General features: G+C 37.6%; 1 protein-coding gene across 2 annotated transcripts in view; it reads left to right on the top strand.

Annotated features, from left to right (window-relative positions):
- mapkapk2a (MAPK activated protein kinase 2a) overlaps window positions 1-22,449 on the top strand; it is a 58,827-nt gene extending 36,378 nt beyond the window's left edge. For both annotated transcript variants that reach the window (XM_020936952.2, XM_055160244.1), the window contains exons 2-10: window positions 5,485-5,624; window positions 13,179-13,243; window positions 13,331-13,410; window positions 14,797-14,923; window positions 15,013-15,088; window positions 15,731-15,855; window positions 16,738-16,823; window positions 16,902-16,982; window positions 18,883-22,449. In XM_020936952.2, the coding sequence (XP_020792611.1) occupies window positions 5,485-5,624; window positions 13,179-13,243; window positions 13,331-13,410; window positions 14,797-14,923; window positions 15,013-15,088; window positions 15,731-15,855; window positions 16,738-16,823; window positions 16,902-16,982; window positions 18,883-19,032 (930 nt within the window). In that variant the 3' untranslated portion in view covers window positions 19,033-22,449. The remainder of the gene's footprint in view (window positions 1-5,484; window positions 5,625-13,178; window positions 13,244-13,330; window positions 13,411-14,796; window positions 14,924-15,012; window positions 15,089-15,730; window positions 15,856-16,737; window positions 16,824-16,901; window positions 16,983-18,882) is intronic.
- The last annotated feature ends 999 nt before the right edge of the window (window positions 22,450-23,448 follow it).

The raw sequence follows: 23,448 nt of genomic DNA, 5'->3' as shown, positions 1-23,448 counted from the left end.
ACTACATAGACCATGATCCTTTGCTCTGTTTCGGTTGAGGCTTGACTGAGGCTTACATGAAGAAATAGCTGTTATTATTAAGCACTTTTAAGTCTTAGTTCTCTGGATTATGACAGTACCAAAGTTTTGCAAGGAATTTTAATAGATAAAAGTAGAATATTGACAATATCCTCCACAAAATATCGCAATAAATATGGTACCAAGAGATTTGGATATCGTTATATCCCTAATTGAAATGAATTTGAAATTTTAGTATCGTGACAACTAGGGGTGTGCAAAAATATTGAAATATCGATAAATTGTATCATTTTATTTTAATGATACAGTATCGATACCGTGGGCTGCTGTAACCATATATTTTGGAATATTTTTTGATATATTTTACTAAATTATTGTGTGAAAAAGCTACAACTGTGCAGCTTGTTTGGAGAAAAGAAACCTAATACATTTTCACTGTTTTAATGAGTAAAATGGGTGTTGTTTTTTTACTTTGTACAGTATTAGTGGTTTAATAAAGACCTTTTGTTTTTTTTTACTGAAGCATGTAAGCATATAGAACCAATTTGAAATATATTGTATTTAATCGTATTGAATTGAAAGTGCATTGTAAAAAAAACTATTGTATCGTGGCATATGTATCAAAGTATATATTGTATCAAGAGCTTCATAATACCCAGCCCTAGTGACAACACCAGTAGTTTAAGAATTCACAATACTACAAAGTTTTCACTCCAAAATTTTATCAAAATGCGAGGCAAGTATATTTGTGCAGCACAATTCAAACACAAACTAATTCAAAGTGCTTTACAGAATAAGAAAGACATTACAATCACAATACAAACAAATCAAAACATAGATAATCATAATAAAATTAAAAATAAAAAGAGCAAAAGATATTAAATGAGAGAGAAAAGTACAGAATGAAACCCTTTTAATCATATGTACGGCTAAACAGAAGCATTTTGAGCCTGGATTTAAACAGTGTCAAAGTAGAAGCCAAAAAAAGACAAAGTGTGGATCTAGTTTTACCTGTTTGAATATCCCTTGTCTCTCAGAGTCGTGAATTCATCCATGAAGGTTGCACTAACTAAAAATCACAAAAGAGGGCGCCACATTACCATAAGAAAGTACCACATGAACCACCACTTTTGTCCAGCAGAGGGCAGTGCTCGTCTGTCTTTTTACTCCATGCACTCACAGCACTTAACTCTTTACACAGCTCAGTTTCTTATCTTGACTTGCTCTCAAACTTATAACCGTTTTTTAGGGTCTTTCTGATTTAAAGGCGCACTATGCAATGCTCCACCCTCTGGCATTAAGCTTACATCTTACATTTATTCCATTAAAGGTGTTTTTATTTGCCAAAAACAGCTTTTAAACACGCATTGCTATTGTGTTGCTCCACAAATCCGACCTGTAATTTGGTCCTGTGGCACTACCTGAGGCAAGTTAGTGGCGAACTCTCCAATAAAGTCAATAAAGTACATAATAGAGCTGCAACAATTAAGGTTTGGTTGAGGCACAATTTTCGGTTTCCAATTTTGACCTCACTTTTTTTTTTATCTAGTTGAGTTCATATTTTTGTTTCCATTCTAGTACTGATTTTTGGAACTGTAAGATGTAACTCACCAGCACATAACTCTTTTTTAATCCAATCCAAATGTAAACACTTGGGAAAAAAAATCTCTCAAGATAATTTTTCTCACGTGTGCCCGATCTTGTTGTCTCATGAGCTCTTGGACCATCCCTGGAAACAATTAGTCGACTTGGAGAATTTTGTCTTCGTAATTGTTATCTGGATTCTACAGACTTTAAAACACATGCAAAAAACTAGGGCCAGGCCGATATGGATTTTTTTTTGCGGCCGATATGATACTGATAAAATGGGAGTTGGAGCTGCCAGTAGTCGATATAAATGCTGATATATTTAGTGATTTTAAAATTCACTATAAATCTTCTTTTGATTATAAAACTAAGGTTTGGCTCTACTGGGTTTTAAATTGGGTTTATTTAAACAACATTTATTATTATTCTGCCTTTTTACAGTCATATTTAAAGGGACAGTTTGGAATTTTAGACATAGGACCTCATTTCCTAGTGAGCCAGAGTACTGTAGATATGTGGAGACACTTTTTGAAATGATCCATCCAGTCCTTGTATTTGCAGAGGTCGCTGGTGCTAGGCTATTGCATGTCAATGGCCACTGTTAGCCTGCCTCTAAAAACAGTCAAAGTGCATACATACATACACACATACACACACACACATACACACACACATACATACATACGTCTTTTTTTTGTTTTCCTACAATATGGGGGTGGTTTGCAATTTATTATACAGGAGAGCAGAAAGAATTAAACCAAAACAAAATAATGTCATAAATTAAATAAATCTAATCAGTTAAGGAGTTGTTATCAAGATATAGGGGAGAGTGATATTGTTATAGATATTTCTTATAGATATTGTATGTTTTAACTGCTTTTTTGTTTTGGACCTGTTTTATTGTTTGAAAATATTGCTGGATTTTGATATTATACTGATGAACATGGCAAATCTATTATTACACCAGACTGTCCGTGTAAATGTCTGTGTCAATAGAATAATTTTAGAAGTAAAACCAACCTTTCATTTGAAGGATTTATGTGTGAGCAGCAGCAGTGAGTTGTACTTCCTGATAGAAAGCTTGGCAGCGGCGGACTGATATCACCTTGCTCCTGTCTTCCTGGCTCTGTAATAGTTTGTTTACCTGCAGCTGCCACAGTGACACAGGAAGAAGCCAGTTTCAGTTATGGCTTCTTATCATCACAGCTAACTAGAGCAGAGTAAAATTCTGCTGCTGCTGAGAAAATAGTCCCTAAACATGCGATGATTCATGTGATGCAAGGTTAGTTTTACTTCTAAAATTATTCTATTGACACAGACATTCACACGGACAGTTTAGAATAATAACAGATTTGCCTCGAGTACACTGTGGAGTGGGTAAGTCCGTTTTTAGTGGCAGGCTAACTATGGCCATTGACTTGCGCTAATCTAGCACAAACAACCTCTCCAAATACAAGGACTGTATGTAATATTTGAAAAAGTGTCTCCACACATCTGCAGTACTCTGACCCAATGTCCAAAATTCTGAACTGTCCCTTAAAGAGTAATTCTGCCTAATGGCATTTTTTGCATGACATTTTAGACTGTTAAAAAAGTAAGTAAACAGCATTCACACCTATATTCACAGCTCACTTACATATCAATGCAGGTCCGCAGCCACTTACAGTCACTTTACACTAGGCCAGTGTAAGAGAAAACAGGCTGTTTATGTGTGGGAGCTACAGCAGCTAAGAGCTAACCAATGACAAAGAACCAAAAGCAGCTTCAAAAACGACACATTTGCAACACTCAGGACTCACACAGGCTCCTCTTAGATCACAAATCTTCACAAATAAGTGTCCTTCCTTTCTGACTCAGAAACGATTGTCTGTAAATATAATATAATCCAGTATGTTGACAGCAGATGCGGGTGTAAACAAGAGCAAGTGAGTAATGTGACTCTGGGAGTGCGTTCAGGGGCAGACAAATGACTTCACAGATAAATATTGATGCGGCACCACATATTAGGACATTTTTCTGTCTGTAAATTGGATTAAATTGACATAATATAGGGAGTGTAAAGTTTATAACAAGGTACAACATGCCCACGTGGACTATCGGCCCATACCGGCAAGGTTTATGCCGATAGCCGATATATTTCCATAAGTGCCCATATTGGCCAACCGATATATCAGTCGGGCCGTACAAAAAACCTGTTGTAACAAAGACTGTTTCATTATTAAATCAAAATGTAATAAACTAAAACAAAATAAATACTTTCATCAATAATATGCTTTATTTGTAAATATTCTCTATCTAGAAACCTTTAGTCAGCATATTTTTTCAACGTGTCTGTAAACATTTGACTAGTCCACCACTGAAATAACAGCCTTGTGACATAGATGACATGTTTCACACCTTTAACCACGTCTTTTTATTACTGATGAATTTCTGGGTTTCACGACATCGCAGCAGTCTATAGGCTGGTAATATTTAACACCGATGGAGGCAGATAAATTAGTTTTGTTGACATGTGGGTTTTCGTTGTAATTCGCCGAATTCTCAGGTCATGTCACTGATAAAAAAAGATCAGGTTCAGCATTTGTGCGTTTAACTTTTGGATCTTTCATGGCAAAGTATGACGTGATCAACTGATACTTTGCAGCTGACTCCATCAACATTCCCTGGGGGTGATGCTAACTGTAGGCTCTGCTCTGTCTGAGACTTTGTTTGACTTTAATCTGAGCGTCACAATCTAATCATAAAGAGCTGGAACAACAACAGCTACAACAACAAGACCCTCTCAAATAAAGTTACAGCCACAAGGTATCTAGCATAAGCCAACAGTTTTTCAGTTAGGTGCTCGGACCTTTTGGTTAAAAATAAAACTTCGTAAACAAGACGTGAATGCGTGCATTGATCACAGGCTCCTGAAAATGTGCTGTTAAAACCCTCAAATCAATCTATAAATGTAAGGGTAATGGACATAGACATGTGCAGCCTTTTACCATCTAAAAAACACAGAAAAAATCAAAGGTATTCTCTCTAAATCAGAGTTGGAGAGGCTTATCCATGATTTGTCTCCAGTAGGTTAGATACTGTAATGGTCTGCTCACTGGTCCCTCCAAACGAGCTGTGAGACGCTGCAGAACATCCAGAACGCTGCATCTCGGGTCCTTACTCGAACTAGGAAGTACAAGCACATGCATCCTGTGCTCAGGTCTCTGCACTGCCCCCTGTGGCTCAGAGACTTTAAAGCGGCTTTGCTTGTGTACAAGTCTCTCCATGGGCGAGCACCAAAGTCCATCTGTGACATGTTAGTGTCATAGATGAACAATCATCTCGCACTCTGAGGACCTCAGGGACCGGCCTCCTGCTGGTGCCCAGAGTCAGGACTAAAGATAGGGAGTCAACATTTTAAAACCTGGAACAGTCTTCCTGAAGATGTGAGACAGACCTCTGCTTTGACGCTGGTTAGATCCAGACTCAGAACACTTCTGTTTAGCTGCATATGACTGAAAGGTTTTCATTTTTCATTCCGCATTCTTCTCTCTTCTTTTAATAATTTGATGATTATTAATGTTTTGATTTGTTTATATTGCGATTTTAATGTATTTCTTATTCTGTAAAGCACTTTGAATTACTTGCCTGTTTGAATCCATTTTGTATTTTTTCTTGAGTTGTCAGACGATCTTAAAATGTTTTAGACAGTGTTTGCTAATATGTGCATTGTCTTCATATCAAGTCCTGAATATCCCACCTTAGAATACCCCCCTCCATCTGGGAGTGTAACATCATTACATTGTATTATCTGAAAAACACCAACAGTTTTTTGTTTTTGTCGTAAATAGTGAATTTTTGCATCTGTTATAATGTTCTTCCCCCTTGTGTCCTCCTCAGATGCTCCAGGACTGTACCAAAGCACGGAGAGAGGTGGAGCTCCACTGGAGGGCGTCGCCGTGCTCAAACATCGTGAGAATCATCGACGTCTATGAGAACCTGTACCAGGGCCGAAAGTGCCTGCTCATAGTCATGGAGTGGTAGGTTTATACACACTTTTGGCTGTAGTCGGGGTCCTCCGTCTCTATTGTAACTCTACATGTTTTTTTCACTAGGGCTGAGGACATGTCAAAATGAACCATGATCCTCTTTCCCCAGTCTTAATTTAGTTACCTTCTCAAAAACATACCTGGAGCCATGTTTTGTTTCATTCATTCATTTGAGTGACACTTTATTATTAGTCTGTCTACATCGTCTAAGCTCAAAATGCTCTGTTCCACCGTGTGATGTCATGAAGCAGTCATTTTCAAGTTTCACAGCTTCCTTTTACCTTTAGTTCAGTAGAGATTGCCAATTCCAGGACTGAAATCATAAAAACGGTTTTAGTGAAGGTGTATGGAATTTAAAAACACAATAGGACACCCGCTGTATTTCCACATGACATCATAAGGTGGAGAGGTAAATATGCAGGGTTTGTGTGTTAAACATATAAATGAAACAAAACACAACTCCAGGTCTGTTTGTGATGAGGAAACATTATAACAGAGATCAGAAAATAGTATAATATGGAACCTGTAAAGCAAACAAATGACTTAAAATATGGATATAGGCAAGAGATACGTTTAAAACTTCAAAATTATGCTTTTCACCGCCAGTTAATACAAAAATATATTCATTTCTGACTGGGATCCAATTAGATCCTGATTTGATTCAAAATTGGTGATGTTCACTTCCCTTATTTTGTCAACAGTAAAGAGCCTCATGACTGTTTTGTTTATTTATTTGTATTAAGGACACCACAACCGTATTAGACCAGCCAGATGTATTGATTTGAGTGTTTTTGCACAAGTATGAGTTTTCAACACCTGTCTGTAGAAAAAATATAAGCGGGAATCGGTTGAAAAAAAACCCTGGCTGGAAGGTCTCCAAGCTGCAAAGTCCCCCTGAATTGTAACCTTTATGAAACTAAGTTAGTTATTCTCTATACATATTCATTTAAAAACTTGTTTTTTTTTTCATTATATATGTTGTATTAATTACACAAGCAAGTTACAGTATATATCAACTAGGAGTGTGCAAAAATATTTAATATTTTGATATATTATATCAATTAATGTGATGATACAGTATCGATATTGTGGGCTGCTGTATCGATATATCACCAAGAGTATTTTTTGGTATGTTTTACTAAATTATTTTGCTAGTGCTACAGTTTTGTTGTTTGATCAGAGGAAGGAAACTCGTTTATGCAACACATTTGACATTTTCACTGTTTTGATGATGAAAATCTTTGTTTTTCATATGAAATTTGCACAAGAAATATTTTAACAAAGACCTTTAGTGTCATAGCCATGATTTTGCCTTTATTTTTTATTGAACAGTATCAAATCTTTTTGAAATATATCATATCGAATCAAAAGTGCTCTGTATCGAGATATGTATTGTATCGTGGCCTTTGTATCGAGGTACGTATCGTATCGGCAACTTCTTATGATACCCAGCCCTAATATCAACACATTTGTTCATGTTGAGCATAAGCAACAAGCTGGGACTTTCAAGCCAGGGAACGCTAGAGCTGGTATTCATGACATAGACACCTGACATGAGTTGATTATGTTCATGGCAGGTAAGGAAATAATTAGTATTTCTTCCCAAATCAACAGTTACAGATGCTATAGGACATGGGGAACAAGGAAAAAATATTTGAAATATGATGTGGTAGTAAATTTCTGCGAGCAAATGAGGATTATATTACTATTTCGTACTGAAAAAATGTGTGCTGCTTCGGTAAAATCTGTAAAATGACATAAACAAGGCCCGACATTTCGTCTGGTACATTCACATTTCATTTTATTATGATATAGAAACTGCGAAAGGCCAGCGAGAATGTCCCCTTTTTCCCGGGCACAGCAGTTACCCAAGTGCCGCCCAAGAGAAGCGGGCACCTGGAAGGGAGGACAGGGATGTTCCTGCTGAGAGAATGGGATGCTTGAGCTGGGACTTTCAAGCCAGGGGGACGCTTGAGCTGGTGTTCATAAAAACAGAGAAGACATTAGTTACAGAAAATAAATATGCAGCATTATTATATTTTCAATAAGAGCATTTTTGGTTGGAAACATTCTGTAATTTTTATTTACTTTACTGTACACTGGGACAATATAATCACCACTAGAAGCACCTGTTGTGGCAAATTCTGAGTTCAGTGGTACATCAGAGTTAAGACACTTGAAAAATAATTTAAGATAAAATAAGATTAGATCAACATAAGATTTAATTTTAGTTAAAGTTGAATAGGTTATGTTTTTATATTTGACAGTGGTGCCAGCATCTGGGCTTTTTGTTGAGGACCTTTGCCAATTTGTCATGTGTCAGGGTCAATTTGTATAATGAACAGAGAAGTTTCTATGCTTTGGGAATGATCGCTCTGTCTCTACCCCTGTGTCTAGAACAGAGGTGGGCAAACTAAGACCCGGGGGTCATATGCGGTCCTTTAATCTTTTTAATCTGGCCCCTGATCTTGAAAAAATAAAATAAAATAAAAAAAATAATAAAATAATAAAAAAAAAGAAGAATATATATAAAATAATATAATAATAATAATAATAATAATAATAATAATAATTTTCTGTGTTTTAAAAGTCATTTTTTTAAAATTGTAAATACTGTGGGACTTGAAAGACAGATATTTTGTTGTAATGCTTTGTAATGGTTTTCAATTATGGGATATTTCAATAACATGGGATATATTTTCTACATATCCTCTGTTATTTTTTTCTCTCATGAGGTGGATTATCAAAAAACTCCATCCAAATTGCTCCTGGTCGGGCCCTTCTTTCAAATTTCAGAGCCCTTTTTGGCCCACAAGTCAAAAAGTTTGCCCACCCCTGGTCCAGAATCCACAAGATGCTATATATGCTGTCTTAACAAATAAGCTTGACCAAAGTAGGCATTGAACCACCAACCTAGCGAGTGGATGCTTTAACCATATATAGGCATACTTCAAGGGACTGAAGATGTAAATTCGGTACTTGCTTAATGCACAATACAGCAAATGTGCACATCAAAGCGGCACTCAAAAATGCCAGAAGGCTTAACCCGAAAACTGTCTCAATTTCTGTTAAATTTACCCAGCCCACATTCGCCTAAACCAGATGACTGACCACCCAGCCTTTGTTCTGCCTGTGGTTCTGAGGTTTGTGTGTTGGCGAGTGTGTCAATGACCCCAAATGTATTGGTAAAATGCTGAGCCTGATGAGTGGGTGAGCGCAGGTGAATTATAGTAAACCAGCAGGTCTTTCACTGAAACCTTGTACTTATTTTAGATCTATGACATTAGCATCACAATCGCTCTGTCAACTCTGCATGTACCTGTGGTTAAGCAGAGGAGGTCATGTACCGCTAAGTCACATGACTAATTTCCTATACATTTAAATGCAACATACAGAGAGGTAAGTGTGACTAACCCTATTGCCTCAGTCTTTCTGTGGCACGTTTTACCTTTGACTTACCGTAGTTTCTATTTAGTAAGAGTTTGCTGAAGTATCATCTCCTTATCACAAAAGATGAGGAAACAAAACTGAATGAGCAGGTGCAGTGATTTCAGTGTAAAATGTTTGAAGTGAAGACAGGAACAGCTGAACAAACACATGCGGCGTGAGAACGGGCTGCTTCAGCTAAAACTGTATTTCAACTAAAGCCAAAGAGCAGTAGAACAGCAGTGTTGTCTGCAGGATCACATCCTTGATATGTTTTATGTTAAAGCGTCAATGCGAATTGAGTTGACATATTGGCTCCCATGGCAACAGAGTGGTTGGCTGCTTTTGTAGCTCTCTGGCTCACACACTGAGCAGTTTTTGTTTAACATCATATCAGGGGATTTTAATGAATTAAGATGACATAATCCCAAACTTTAAAATTGTCAGAGGAAGAGAAGTGAATGGACAGTTGCAGTATGAGTGTGACTCCCTCTTGGCCACAGTGACATGTGCAAAGACACTGGACTCGTGTCTACAGGGGCAAAGACATCTGTACATGGAAATGAGCCCAAGACTGAAATCTGACTGAAATCTGAAATATGATGGGTCATGTTTCCCCCCTTTTTTAAAATAAATTAAGAAAGTAAAATATGTTTAATGTATTGTGATGATGATGATAAGTTTATTTCGGATGTTACCATAAATAATAAATTGCATTATCATACAGTAAATGATAAATTGCATATGCAATAATCAACAGATACATAAAGACAATTGTTTTGCATTGCTCATCACAACTATAATATCAAAAAAATAAATAAATTAATTGTTCCGAAAAGGAATGGGGGAGAAGCAATGCTTATCTACCCCCACCCCCTTTTACAATCCCACTAAAGCAATAATATGCTTCTGCCAGACTCTTATAGTACATCACATAAATATAGCGTAATTTACATAGCAATAAACTTAAATTTGTTCTTGAGCATACAAAGCTATAATAATGTCTTTATGTTTATGTTTAAACTTTTTCATATTTGGACATTTTTTGAGCTCACCACACATAGTTACAGATTTTGACCCACAAACTGAAATACAGAAACTTTTTCTTGTTGTACGGACTGTGGCCATTTTAAAGAGATGAATTCCTTTTAAATTATAAATTGTCTCCCTTTCCCTAAAAAGCTTCTGAATAGGTTTTGGTAGTTCTTTCCTTTCTGCCTTGTACATTATTTTTGCTGTCTGGATGCTTATCAAATCCTTAAGTTTTAAAATTTTGGAAGTATGGTTGGTGCACTATTAGCATGCTAATGTTTTGCACAAAATCTCTTTACTCTGAATAATGAGGATGTTAGGAATGTGTTAAGAAGTGGAGCAATAACCTTGGACTGCTGCAAATCGTTTAAACTAAACTAATTCTGGTTTTTAACCCCATCCGCTCACAGACTTGTGCAGATGAGACTGGAGTCTGTGTTTTCACTTTGAGCCTGAGAACATTTTGAGTGCTTCTGACTCTGCACTTCTCCATTCACCACAAACTGCTCCTGTCTCTGCCAATTTCACTTTGAATCACTCTTCGTCACTCACACAGGACCCTTGGCTGCTGTGGTCTGTCACTTTTGGGTGCTCTGGTCTGGCTCTGGTCTTGAGGGGAGTCCCCAAGATGGGGTGGGTCAAGCTTTAGGCCTGCTTCAAGGTGACACATGTAGTCCTGAGGTTAGATGAGGTGAAACGGTTTGAGAGTGCGGCACAGTCATTCCAAACCAAAAACGAAACAAGCTTTGAGCTCTTCTCAACACTTCAATTATCCAACGCCCTCTGTCCTGTCTATCATATGCAAGCCTTTACTGCACCTTCACACTGTTTTCAATTGAACATGTGCATTCATTTCTCTGATACATACACATAGAGCTGCGCAGTATCTCGCAATCGAAATCACACTTTGAATAGACGCATTTACCCAGTTGCAATCAATAAAATCTCCTGTCTTATTCTGCATAAAAATTGCTTAAAAACTGCTCTTTTGGATGTGTTTTAAAATGTTATATTTCAACAAAATCCAAATTGCAAAACAGAAAAATCACAATACAATTAAATTTTTTACTTTTATCAATTAGCCCTGACATTATGTGATGGTACATTGTGCAACTTTTCTGGTTAACCTGTTCACCTGTTTCTATGTTATATGTTTATTGCTCTGCCTGGAATGTGCCGCAGTATGACAATAACAGCTCTACTTTATATTTATTCAATTGCAGGTGGTTTTATAGCTCCAAAATACCTAGAAAAACAGGCCTCTCCACAGATCTCATTTCATACTGTGAAACATTCCAGAAAAAGCGATGACATCTCTACGGAGAAAAGCATTCGACAAGCCTTTCACCTGAAAAGTTCCACAAAAGAGGAAGTCCGTTTTCGCTAACGGTTCCTAAGTTGCTACTTGTGGTCTCTGGGCGGGTTGATGTACATTTGCAAGTTCAATATGTTTAAAGCAGACCTATTATGCAAAGTGTATGGCGCTTTCAGAGATCATTATAAATGCTTTGCAGTGGTCCACAGTTATCCTTGACTTTCGAGCATCCTAATTACTCACCTCGATAAGTTTATCAGTGTGTTTCACAATTTTCAGAGGCCAGAGTGGACGTTTGCAAGTTTTGCAGTTATGGTAATGCTAACTCCCATGCTTAACCACACACTTCTCAATTCTCGAAAAATATAACAGTTTATAATTAGATGCAAATTGTACAGAGCGGATTATTTTTTGACTGCAAGAGCTGCTTATACAATACAAAATATATGTTAAAATACATGGAATCAAAACAGTACAGGCCCTTTAATTATATAAAATTTTGAGTTTTTTTCCATTTTTTTTCCATTTTTTTTTTTTTTTTAATCAAAATTGTTGCAACATGGTCAGTACAATAAGGGAAGAAGCCAAATTTAGACAAAATGCACTTTTTTTATGTTTTAGTGAAAACCATTGAAACAAATATTTAAAAAAAAACTAATACTAAACCATTTCCATATACTTAAAATACCATATCACGTATACAAGCAACTATAATTTGTAGAATCCCCCAGTCGTCCAGGTAAAATCCATGGCAAATGAGAAATTCAATTTGTCACCTGGACAAACGTTTATTTAGGTCAAAAACATGTCGCAGAACATTCAAGCTGCTTCTTCAGTTCTGGTTAGAATCCAGTTGGACACTGTCTTATATCTGCCTGCAGGGAGGAGCTAACTACACTTAAAATACTCTGAAACTAACACACCTACCGTATTTTCTGCACTATTTGGTGCTCTGGATTATAAGGCGCACTGTCATAGAATGGTCTATTTTCGAACTTTTTTCACAAATAAAACGCACCGGACTTTAAACAAAACACAACAGTTGGATGGGTCAGTGGGACTTTGTTTGTCGCGTTCACTGTGACTCTGGGCTTTGTTCAGTTGTGGGGTGTAGGGAGGGGGCTGTCTGGGACCGCTAGATTGTCGGCGTGTTCGCAGTGACTCAGTTGTTCAGTTGTGTCTAGAAGTGACACATTGCACTCGCTGTTTTGTTTTGTTCCTCCATTCCGTTCCTTGACGGCGTGAAGTGATGAGTGTGGCTATGGGTGTTTTTCGCTGTGCGGTCGCTGTCTGCTCCGTGTGTGTTTGCGTGAGCTGCGGGTGGTGTGGCTTTGTAGTTTACTGAAGTCGTGCTGGGACACCCGAGTGGATTTGTGTATAGGGTGCTCTGGATTGCGGGGCGCGCAGTCATTTTTAGATATGGTTTGAGGCTTATGAGCGCGCCCTATGGTGCGGAAAATACTGTACTTGTTTACAGATTCTGTTTGTTAGCTAGGCCTGTTCATCTGTACTGAATGATTCTGCTAATATGTCCCCTCACTCAGTCCAGATGAATAGGCCTAGCTAACAAACAGAAACTGTAAACAAGTAGGGTGTTAGTTTCAGAGTAGTTTCAGTGTAGTTAGCTCCTCCCTTCAGGCAGATATAAGGAAGTGTCCACCAGCATTTTGACCAGAACTGAAGAAGGAGCTTGGATGACAGAAATAAAAATGGTTGTGTGTGTCAGCTTTATATTTGTATCTTTATATTTGTACTTTCATATTGTGTTGCAGTATGGACGGTGGAGAACTGTTCAGTCGGATCCAGGACAGAGGAGACCAGGCCTTCACAGAGAGAGGTACAGACCGATTAGACTCTTCAGAATAAATACAAAAATCTTTTGAATCTCTCACAGATTATAAACTTTTTTCTGTTGTGCTTTCAGAGGCCTCAGACATCATGAAGAGCATCGGCGAGGCCATTCAGTTCCTCCACGCAATCAACATCGCACACAGAGATGTTAAGGTTAGAACGCTTTTCGCTTTCCATTTGTCATCAAAGCTTTATGATACTGTGGGTGTCATAGGTGTGGAGCGGCATCAAAGCAAAATCCTGTTTGTTAAACGAGAGGTACAGAAGACGAGCAGGCTGAGCTCGCACTTTCTAGTTCAACTGACTTTACCACAAGATCATGCCCTGGTCGCTTTGCAGTGGAAAGTGTTTCTTGGCGAACAGCTGGTGCCTTTCGCAACCAAGGTTGAGCGAGGGATTGAGATTTTGCTTTGATGGCACGCCACATACAAAATGTTCACTACAAACTCGGGATGATTTCTTAGGCAGTCAAAGGTTACCTTTTTGGTCCTTCCTTTGGATGGCAATGCTGCCCATCGCCTTAACCTTTCACTATGTTTCAATTCTGTTGGGAAGGGAAACAGTTTGAACTGAGGTTTGCAGTCACACAAATCTGATCCCCTTTTGCAGTTATGGAGTTCGCAAACTTCCGAAACCCATTTTCTGCTGTTAGGACATCCAACAACCACAAAATTACGATGTCCGAATCCTATAACTAAAATATGACAATATCAGAACCAGAAACAAAAGCGATATGGTTCAAAAGACTTGAAAAGATTGGCTTTGACAATAGACGCATCCCACTGGGAAATCAAACATGGCAGTTTGATGCTCACTTTTTCGGAGGATCCTTCCCAGTATACATTGCACAAAGATCGGAAGTCAGAAATTCGGGATGCATGTTTTATAAGCTGCCATGTACTATGGACATAAATGCTAATGCATAAAAGTATATCATATTTTTATATGATGCCATACTATTTATTCATAACTTTTGGTGTTATTTTGGTAATGTGGACATCTATATATACTGTATTTTCTGGGCTATTAGGTGCTCTGGATTATAAGGACCGCTAGATTGTTGGCGTGTTCGCCGTGACTCAGTTGTTCAATTGTGTCTAGAAGTGGCACATTGCACTCGCTTTTTCGGTTCGTTCCTCCGTTCCGTTCCTCTTCAGTGTGGAGCGATGAGTGTGTCTGTGGGTGTTTTTCATCATGTGGTCGCTGTCTGCTCCGTGTGTGTTTGCGTAAGCTGCGGGTGATGCGGATTTGTGCATAGGGCGCTCTGAATTGTGGGGCGCGCAGTCGTTTTTTGATGAGGTTGGAGACTTAAGAGCGCGCCTAATAGCCTGGAAAATACAATAACTAGTAATTACTTTGAAATATGAACACAAACAATTTTTATGTTTTTTTAAATCACTTCTAAATAATGAATTTATGTTTAGGACATATCAGAAGAATCCTACTTTTTAAAATGTCAATTAAACATAATTTTAAAATATATAATGATAAAACAATTCTAATAAAGTTGTATGTGTGTTTTATGGGGTTTTTTTGTAGCCAGAGAACCTGTTGTACTCGACCAAACGGCCGAACGCTCTCCTGAAGCTCACAGACTTTGGTTTCGCCAAAGAGACGACGTCACACAACTCTCTAGCCACGCCCTGCTACACGCCATACTACGTCGGTAAGAGACCTGCTGGATTTACACTTAGAACTGGAAATTTCTCCACTTTTAATATGACTTTTCCCTGACTATATTTTGGTTTTGTGCAGCCCCTGAGGTGCTCGGGCCAGAGAAATATGACAAATCCTGTGACATGTGGTCATTGGGAGTCATTATGTATATTTTGTAAGTTTTTCATTAATATACACTACCTCATTCAATGTTTTTTTTTTATATGTAAATACACATGGCATCAAATCATCAAACTTTGAAAAATAATACAATGCAAAGGGTGACTATTTTGAATATACTGTATAGTGGGGTTTTTTGGTACATAATTCCATATTTGAAATTAGAAATGAGTAAATCTAAACAAACATTAAATGAGAGGTTTTCAAGTAGAAATCCAAAATAGACCACTGTTTGGTTGAATATAAAATGTATTCATCTTACAGATTATCCTTTGTGTCCTAAAATAATTATAAAATAAATCATAAAAAATAGAAAAGAATATATAGTCAACCATTTTAAAATGATTCTATGTTTAATAGGTTCTTAGGGTATCATCTGAATTTAAATATCTGATCTATATTCATTTGGGCAGTAGAGTTTGGTTGGTTTGGAGTTTGGCTATGGATCTCTCAGTTAAATCAAAATGATGTTGATTACATTTTGATGATTTGACACAGCCCATAGGAGTGATTACTGTTTTATAATTCCAATAGTTATAAATGTCCCAGAACATTTTTAAGTGTGTTTAACCTGTGCTTTACTGTTACCATGTGATACATGTGCCTGATATTCTGTACATGCTGTGTGTGTTGCCAGATTATGTGGATATCCCCCTTTTTACTCAAACCACGGTCTAGCCATCTCTCCGGGGATGAAGAAGAGGATCCGGATGGGACAGTACGAGTTTCCCAACCCTGAGTGGTCTGATGTGTCCGAGGAAGGTAAGACCAGACATGGACTAAACATTACAAAAAACACTTTAAGCAGCTCTGAGATTTTTACTGTGTTTAAAAATTTGAACTAGTTCATTTTAAAAGGTTTGCAGTTGTCCAGTGTTATTCCTCACTTACCTTGTGCATTTTGAATTATTCACAGTAATGAATTTAAGAGCTTTTCACAACTTTCAGAGGCTAGAGCCAAGTTTGACAGTAAAGCTAATAACTAGCAGGCTAATAGTGCATGTCCTGTCTTCTTGGGCAGTAAATGCTTTATAATTATTTAAGCAGCACACATCTGACTTCTCTTGACCTCAAGAGCAGGTTATACAATTATATAAATATATATGTACTGGGGCAAGATGCATTTTGTTCAAATTTATAGAAATCTTTTAATAAGACAAAATATAATATCATCAAAAATTGTGATAGAATTATATTTTAAATGTGATTCTTTGCTAAATATTTTAAATGTGATTTGCTAAATTTTAATAAATCATCAAATCAATCATGACAAACTTAGTCACAGTATGTAATTTAAAAAAAGTCTCCTCCCATTTGTTTCCATGGAAATAATACTTGATTATAATCTCACAGTATGGTATAAAACTATCATCTGTCTCCCAAAATATGGTTTAAATGTTTCCATGGATTCATGCAGGTGACGGACACCTCCAGACCTCCGTACTGTACATTTAGCTAAAGAATTTGTTTTGTTTTGTTTTGTTCTTCTCATATTTAAAAACTTTGACATTGGGACTGCATTTTATTTGTACCGAAACCTCATGTCTGATAAAACGATAATATGCGCCGTGTGAAACTAGAACCAGTGTCACGTGGTTTTGAATGTGTGAAATGCAACTTTATATTTAAATGTTTTGTTTACAGCGAAACAACTGATCAGGACTCTGCTGAAGACTGAACCCACTCAGAGGATGACCATCACAGAGTTCATGAACCACCCCTGGATCAATGTAAAAACACACTAGCAATAGCATCATAGTACTAACAGGTGAATAAGAAACACAACTTAACCATTATTTGTCTTGTAGCAATCAATGGAGGTGCCTCAGACGCCTCTCCACACCAGTCGAGTTCTGAAAGAGGAAAAGGATGCATGGGAGGACGTCAAGGTTTGTAACTGTGTTTAATTATTGTATAAGACGCAAGGTCCAAGTGTGAGAAAAATTTAGCAGCTTATAGTCTGGAAATTATGGTAGTTTTTGCACCAACTATAAAACTTGAATAAGACCAGAAAATGTTTTTTTAGACATTTGAATATGGCAACATCCTTTCCTCACAGCAAGAAAAAATTTCCAGCTAAGGCTGTCCTGATCAAGACCAGTTCAAGCTCTAGAGATTGGTCCACTGTTCGTAACAGGTTGCCCGATTCATATTGAAGGATGGGTCAAATGCAGAGGACTAATGACTCAGTGAAAACATAGTATCTGTCTTCAAGCCTGTGGTTATGGCAATGTCTAAAGTGTCTAATGGGAAAGAGTGTAAAGTAGTTTATTCATGATGCTTTGAGGGAGGAGCGACATTGATACTTTGCAGTGACATCACGCTGCGGGGGTTTTAGTTGTATCTCTACTGGCGTTGCCATGGTGACACAATGCACACATCAACAAATACTACCTAAGAACTCTGGAAAAAATACAAAATGGATTTAAACAGCATATTTTCAGGAGCCTGTGATCAAGACGAGTGCTCACGGTCCAGTTTAATAACCAGGCTGGCGCCACCTAGTGCCTCCGCTCAGTTTCACTTCTCTCCAGCAACTAGGTCAGGAATCGGAATACACTAGACGGATGGGAAAAGCTTAATATACCAGTCAGCCCAGATAGCGGCGCATTACATACATCACGATCAAATGGTTAAATTTAAAAAAAGTTCCTCCCTACCATTGAGGGAACGAATTCTAACGCTGCGAGGTCATACGGTTTCTACGAAGTGAAACCATCTGATGAATCAGGCTACCAGCTTAGGAGACTGTTATAGAATTTTTGTGTTATGAGACATTCAGTCATTTAAAGTATTAATTTATGTTTAATCATTGTACATTTACAACTGAAAAACTGTTGGCTAATGTCAGAATTGTTTAAGCGCACAAATCATCTCACCTGTTGTTGTTCCAACCAAGTCAGCTCTTTCTAAGTTGACTAACAGAGCTTTTAACAGAGCAGTGCTTTCAGTTAGCTCCACACCTCCATGGAACGTTGGTGACATCAGCTGCAAAGTATCAATAGGTGTCAGTCACAGAGATCCAGAGGTTTAAGGCCTTTAAAGGTTCATACTTTTCAGGTGGAAGGTCTGTCAATTCCTTTTCTACGGAAGCCGAGAGGGGTCACAACAAACGCAAACGCCGCAACAAATACAAATGCGACAACACATTAAAAAGCCACAACACATTAAAAAGCCACAACGGAAGTGACCACGGGACTCTATTTTCCGACAGACCGATATGTTGTAGTTCTTCTTCTTCACTTGCCGCTTGATCGGTCTGTTGGAAAATAGAGGCATTTACGTTTGTGTTGTGGCGTTTTTATTTGTTAAGGCGTTTGTATTAAAATAGAGTCCCGCGGTCATTTTCGTTGTGGCTTTTTTTGGCGTGTTGTGGCTTTTTGTTGTGTTGTCGCATTTGTATTTGTTGCGGCGTTTGTTGTCACCCCTCTCGGCTTCCGTATTTTTCATTATGGAGATGTTATTGCGTTGTGTGGAATGTTTCACAGTATGGCATTAAACCTCGCTATCTTCATGGAGACCAAACCAGACCAAGTTACAAGTCTGATCTGTTGACAAAATGCCTGTTTTTCTAAGTTTCTGAGCTATAAATCCACCTGTAATTGAATAAGTGCAAGGTAGAGCTGTTTAACGTCATACTGCGGAACATTCCAGGCAGTGCAGCAACATGTCCATAGAAATAAGCAAGTGACGAACCTCCAACCAAAAAGTTACACAGCCTTTAACGCTTTAACTGTAACGCTGCTGGCTTTTCTAACCAATTTTCTTTTCTTTTTTTTTTGTCTTCAGGAGGAGATGACGAGTGCCTTGGCTACGATGCGCGTCGACTACGAACAGATCAAGATTAAAACGATCGAAGACTCGACGAACCCACTTTTAAACAAGCGCCGGAAGAAAGCAGGCAACCCCATAGCGGAGGTGCAGGGGGAGGGCCACTGAAACACACCCCAGTACACTCACACACAAACAACATGGAAGCAATAACTGTCGCACTGCACCCGATTTACAATGTTTTATTTTTGTTTTTATCGTTTTACCGATCCCAAAACGTTCTGATTTTAAGAGATTATGACATTTTTAGTCCTTTCTTTTCGTCATCAGGTTGTAAATGGGACTTGAACATAAACAACCTTGCCTTGTTTTAATTTTTAGTACTACTTTATAATAGCTATGATCTTAATTAGCCTTAATGAAGTTCGAACGTGTGATTAATATTGAACAAATCATTTTTTTATGAATGATTCGAGGTTAGTAACTACTTAGAATTTGGATTAAGCTGTTAAAGGTGCTGTATCTGATTACAAACGGGTAAATTGAGTTCAGAAGCGCTTTTCAAAATTTTGAGAAACCCTTGCGGAGTTTTTCCATTACAGTAAAGCTAAAAACTAACATGTTAACGCACAGTTCCTGATATTCTGATGATAAAACGCTTTGGAATTAGATGCGGTCAGTATACAAAAGATTACAAAATATCTTTCATATCGGGGAAAAAATGGGTACAGCAGCTTTAAGTAGTTACTAAGCCTGAATCATTATTTAATACTTTGCGGTGACATCACTCTGGGGGTGTTCTACCTTGGAGACACATACATAAGCAAACATTGTCGAAGCGAATTTTTAACTCGATTTAAATGGCAAATTTTCAGGAGCCTCTAATCAGTAAAAGCGTTTATGGTCCGGTTTTGGTGTTTATATTCTTTGCGACAGGCTTGTTTAACAGCACGAATCAGCTCGGCTCTGTTGTTGTTCCAGCCAGAGTCGTTTGTGGTCAGATTGCAGTGAACTGAAGCTCAGATTAAAGTCTAACAAAACGCCAGACGGAGCATGCCCACAGTTGGCGTCACACCCCCAAGGAATGTTAATGACAACCGCAAAGTTATCAAACCACAATTTTTTGATTCCGAATTAAATTAAATCTTTTTTTTGTATTTAATTAAGGTTGTTAAGTGTAGCAATTACAAAGTGTGTGTTTTAAATGTTTTCGTAAATTTCGATGTCCCCTGTGAATGTTTGTGAACTGAAAAATGGCTAGATCCCCAAAACGACTAAGGGAAGTTTATTTTGTCATAACAGAAGTCTATGAAACAGATTGAATGTAAAAATATCCATTGTTTTAAAATGAGCTTTTGTTGTCCTCGTGAAGCAGGGATTGTCTATATATAAATGTAGGTTGTGAATGTTATGAAATAGGCCTATGCACATAATACGGAAAGTGGCATTTTTGAACACCTCATTTTCACCATCAGTTAGGTACAGTTTTAATCCGAATTTTGTTTTCAATGTAGCTTTCATAAGAACTGTAGCCCCACAATGTACTTTGAAGCCTTATTTTAAGCATTTAGTATTTTTAAATCATTGAAGATTGTCTATGCATGGTGAGGACCTTTTCTGTCGTCGAGATACAGTATTGAACTAGCCTAGCGATTCATTTTTACGGTAAATACAACTATAAAATGTTAACTGACTTGAATTCTTAATATTATTCACCATTATTCACTGTCTGAGTTGCAACATTGACCAGGTTATATGCCAATAATAGCTTATCTGCCTTGTGTTTTTTAAAAGTGTATGTGTAACTTCTCTGGAAGGGCTTGTCTCCGTGGACATGCTTGTCCTTTGCTCGGAAAGTCCCACAGTATTGCATTAATCATACAGCATTTGTTTAATTTAGTTCTTTTTGCTTGAAAAATCACATTATTATTACGAGTGGTGTCACTTCTCCATAAACCTGACTTGTACTCGGTCTAATGGCATCACACACTTTTCTAGTAAAGCAATAAAATATCCTCGGAGACAAGCAGGCGAGAAGTTACACAGTGTATCTTTAACCATACTACCGTATTTTTTGGATTATAAGTCGCACCAGCCAAAAAATGCATAATGAAGAAGAAAAAAAACATAATTTGCACTTTCTGGAGGAAATTTATTTTATAAAATCTGAGACCAGGAACCGACATTTCATCTTGAAAGTCAAGTTCTAGTAATGTCAATAGAACAGAGAACAACAGACAACATCACATATGAACAGTTCTTCAGATAACTATAACATAAACAACAGAACAAGTTTACCAAACTCTCCATCTCACTCCAAATCACTAAATCCATTCAGTTCTTCATGTGTCACTTCTGAGCAACTCCGCGACCTCCAGAGGTAAACCATAGATCCATAAGGTAGCTGAGGTTCTGTGTAGCTGTCATCAGACTCAGCATCAGTTCCAGTTAGAATTATTCCAGCCGTTCTGAATCCCAACAGGATGGTTTTGTTTGTCACTGAAGTCCAGGCTTTGTCGTTCCATCCAGTGACTTCCAGGAAAGTTGTATGTCGACCCCTCCCAGTTACCGTGAAGCAGTGTTCTCCATCCCCGTTTTCCCCCAGTCCCTCACAAGTTTCTCGCTCACTCCAAACTTTCTGTCTGCTGCTCGATTCTTGTTTTCTGCTGAATATTTCACTAGTTGCAGCAGAACAGCGGCTTTTTCTGCAGGAGACATGCGCAGTAGAGTGTGAAGTGACAGTGGTACAGTAGCAGCAGATACTGACACACAAGCCTAGAGCCTCTTGTGGCTGTCAGTGTGAAAATTTGGATATATAAGTCACACCAGAGTATAAGTCACAGGACACACCCAAACCATGAAAAAAAGTGCGACTTACAGTCCAAAAAATACGGTATGTGTGGGTAAAGTTCTTAATATTAATATTCTCATCAAATCTGTTAAGACAAAATGTAAAAAATAAATTGCTAGGCTAGCGATTGCCATAATAAGGGATTATATGCATGTGGGTGAGCTGTAGCGCCCCCTGGGGACAAACTGGCAGACATGTTAAGCTCTGTATTTTTTTGTTTGTCATTTTTTGCATATATTATTTTTGTTACTGTTTATCCATTGCCCTGTTATAAGGCCAGACAGGACCCTCCCATTCATTATAATAAAATCTGTATTATTCTAGACAGCACCCCAATACTTCTTGTAGTAGCAGTAGTAGGGAGTAGAAAGTACTTACAAAACTACACCAGCAGCTGTCTATTCAATTTAATCCATCAATTTCTATCGTTTTATTTTACCATTGACTCAACCACATGACTCCTCCCCTCTATCTCTCACACACGCACACACATACACACAAGGGATCATGGGTAATGTAGTTCACAATGTAAACTCACGTGTACACTGTAAAATGTTCATTAAATGTTTGTACTTTTCATTTTTCATTTAGTTTTCTCCTCTTTTTTCAGACACTCTTTGTAGTGTCTGCACAGGTCTGTCTCTTTCTGTCATTTTGAGTCTTTGTTAAAGCTCCACGCGTCAACTTTTTGTGTCTGCTGCAAGCTTTCGATTAAAAAAACGACAAAAAACACACTTTGTTCTCCTTGTTTTATTAAAACTTCATTACATGTTTTAATGGGTTTCATCCATAGACTGTATAAAGAATAGGGCTGGGTATCAGTAAGAAGTTACCGATACGATACATACCTCGATACGTAGGCCACAATACAATACATACTTCGATACATAGGCCACATGATACATATTTCGATACATAGGCCATGATACGATACATATATCGATACATAGGCCACGATTTGATACATATCTCGATACATAGGCCACGATACGATACATATATCGATACATAGGCCACAATTTGATACATATCTCGATACATAGGCCACAATTTGATACATATCTCGATACATAGGCCACAATTTGATACATATCTCGATACATAGGCCACGATACGATACATATATCGATACATAGGCCACAATTTGATACATATCTCGATACATAGGCCACAATTTGATACATATCTCGATACATAGGCCACAATTTGATACATATCTCGATACATAGGCCACAATTTGATACATATCGATACATAGGCCACAATTTGATACATATCTCGATACATAGGCCATGATACGATACATATATCGATACATAGGCCACGATACGATACATATCTCGATACATAGGCCACGATACGATACATACCTCAATACGTAGGCCATGGTACGATACATATCTCAATGCATAGGCCATGATATGATACATATCTCAATAGTTTTGATGCGATACGATATTTTTAAAATCGATTTGACACGGTTCAGTAAAAATAAAGGCTGAATCATGGCTGTGATAGTAAAAGTCTTTGTTAAACCACTTCTTGTGCAAAGTTCATGTGAAACACAAACATTTTAATCATCAAAACAGTGAAAATGTCAAATATGTCACATAAATGAGTTTCCTTCCTCTAAACAAGCAATAAAACTGTAGCACTGTAACAAAATAATTGAGTAAAATTCACCAAAAAACACTCTTGGTGATATATAAATACAGCAGCCCACGATATTGATA

The sequence above is a fragment of the Boleophthalmus pectinirostris genome, unplaced genomic scaffold, assembly GCF_026225935.1.
Source record: "Boleophthalmus pectinirostris isolate CB_2022bp ecotype Guang Dong unplaced genomic scaffold, ASM2622593v1 HiC_scaffold_3, whole genome shotgun sequence".
NCBI classification, from domain to species: Eukaryota; Metazoa; Chordata; class Actinopteri; order Gobiiformes; family Gobiidae; genus Boleophthalmus; species Boleophthalmus pectinirostris.
Note: the sequence above shows the minus strand (reverse complement) of the source record. Positions and strands in the feature narration are given on the sequence as shown.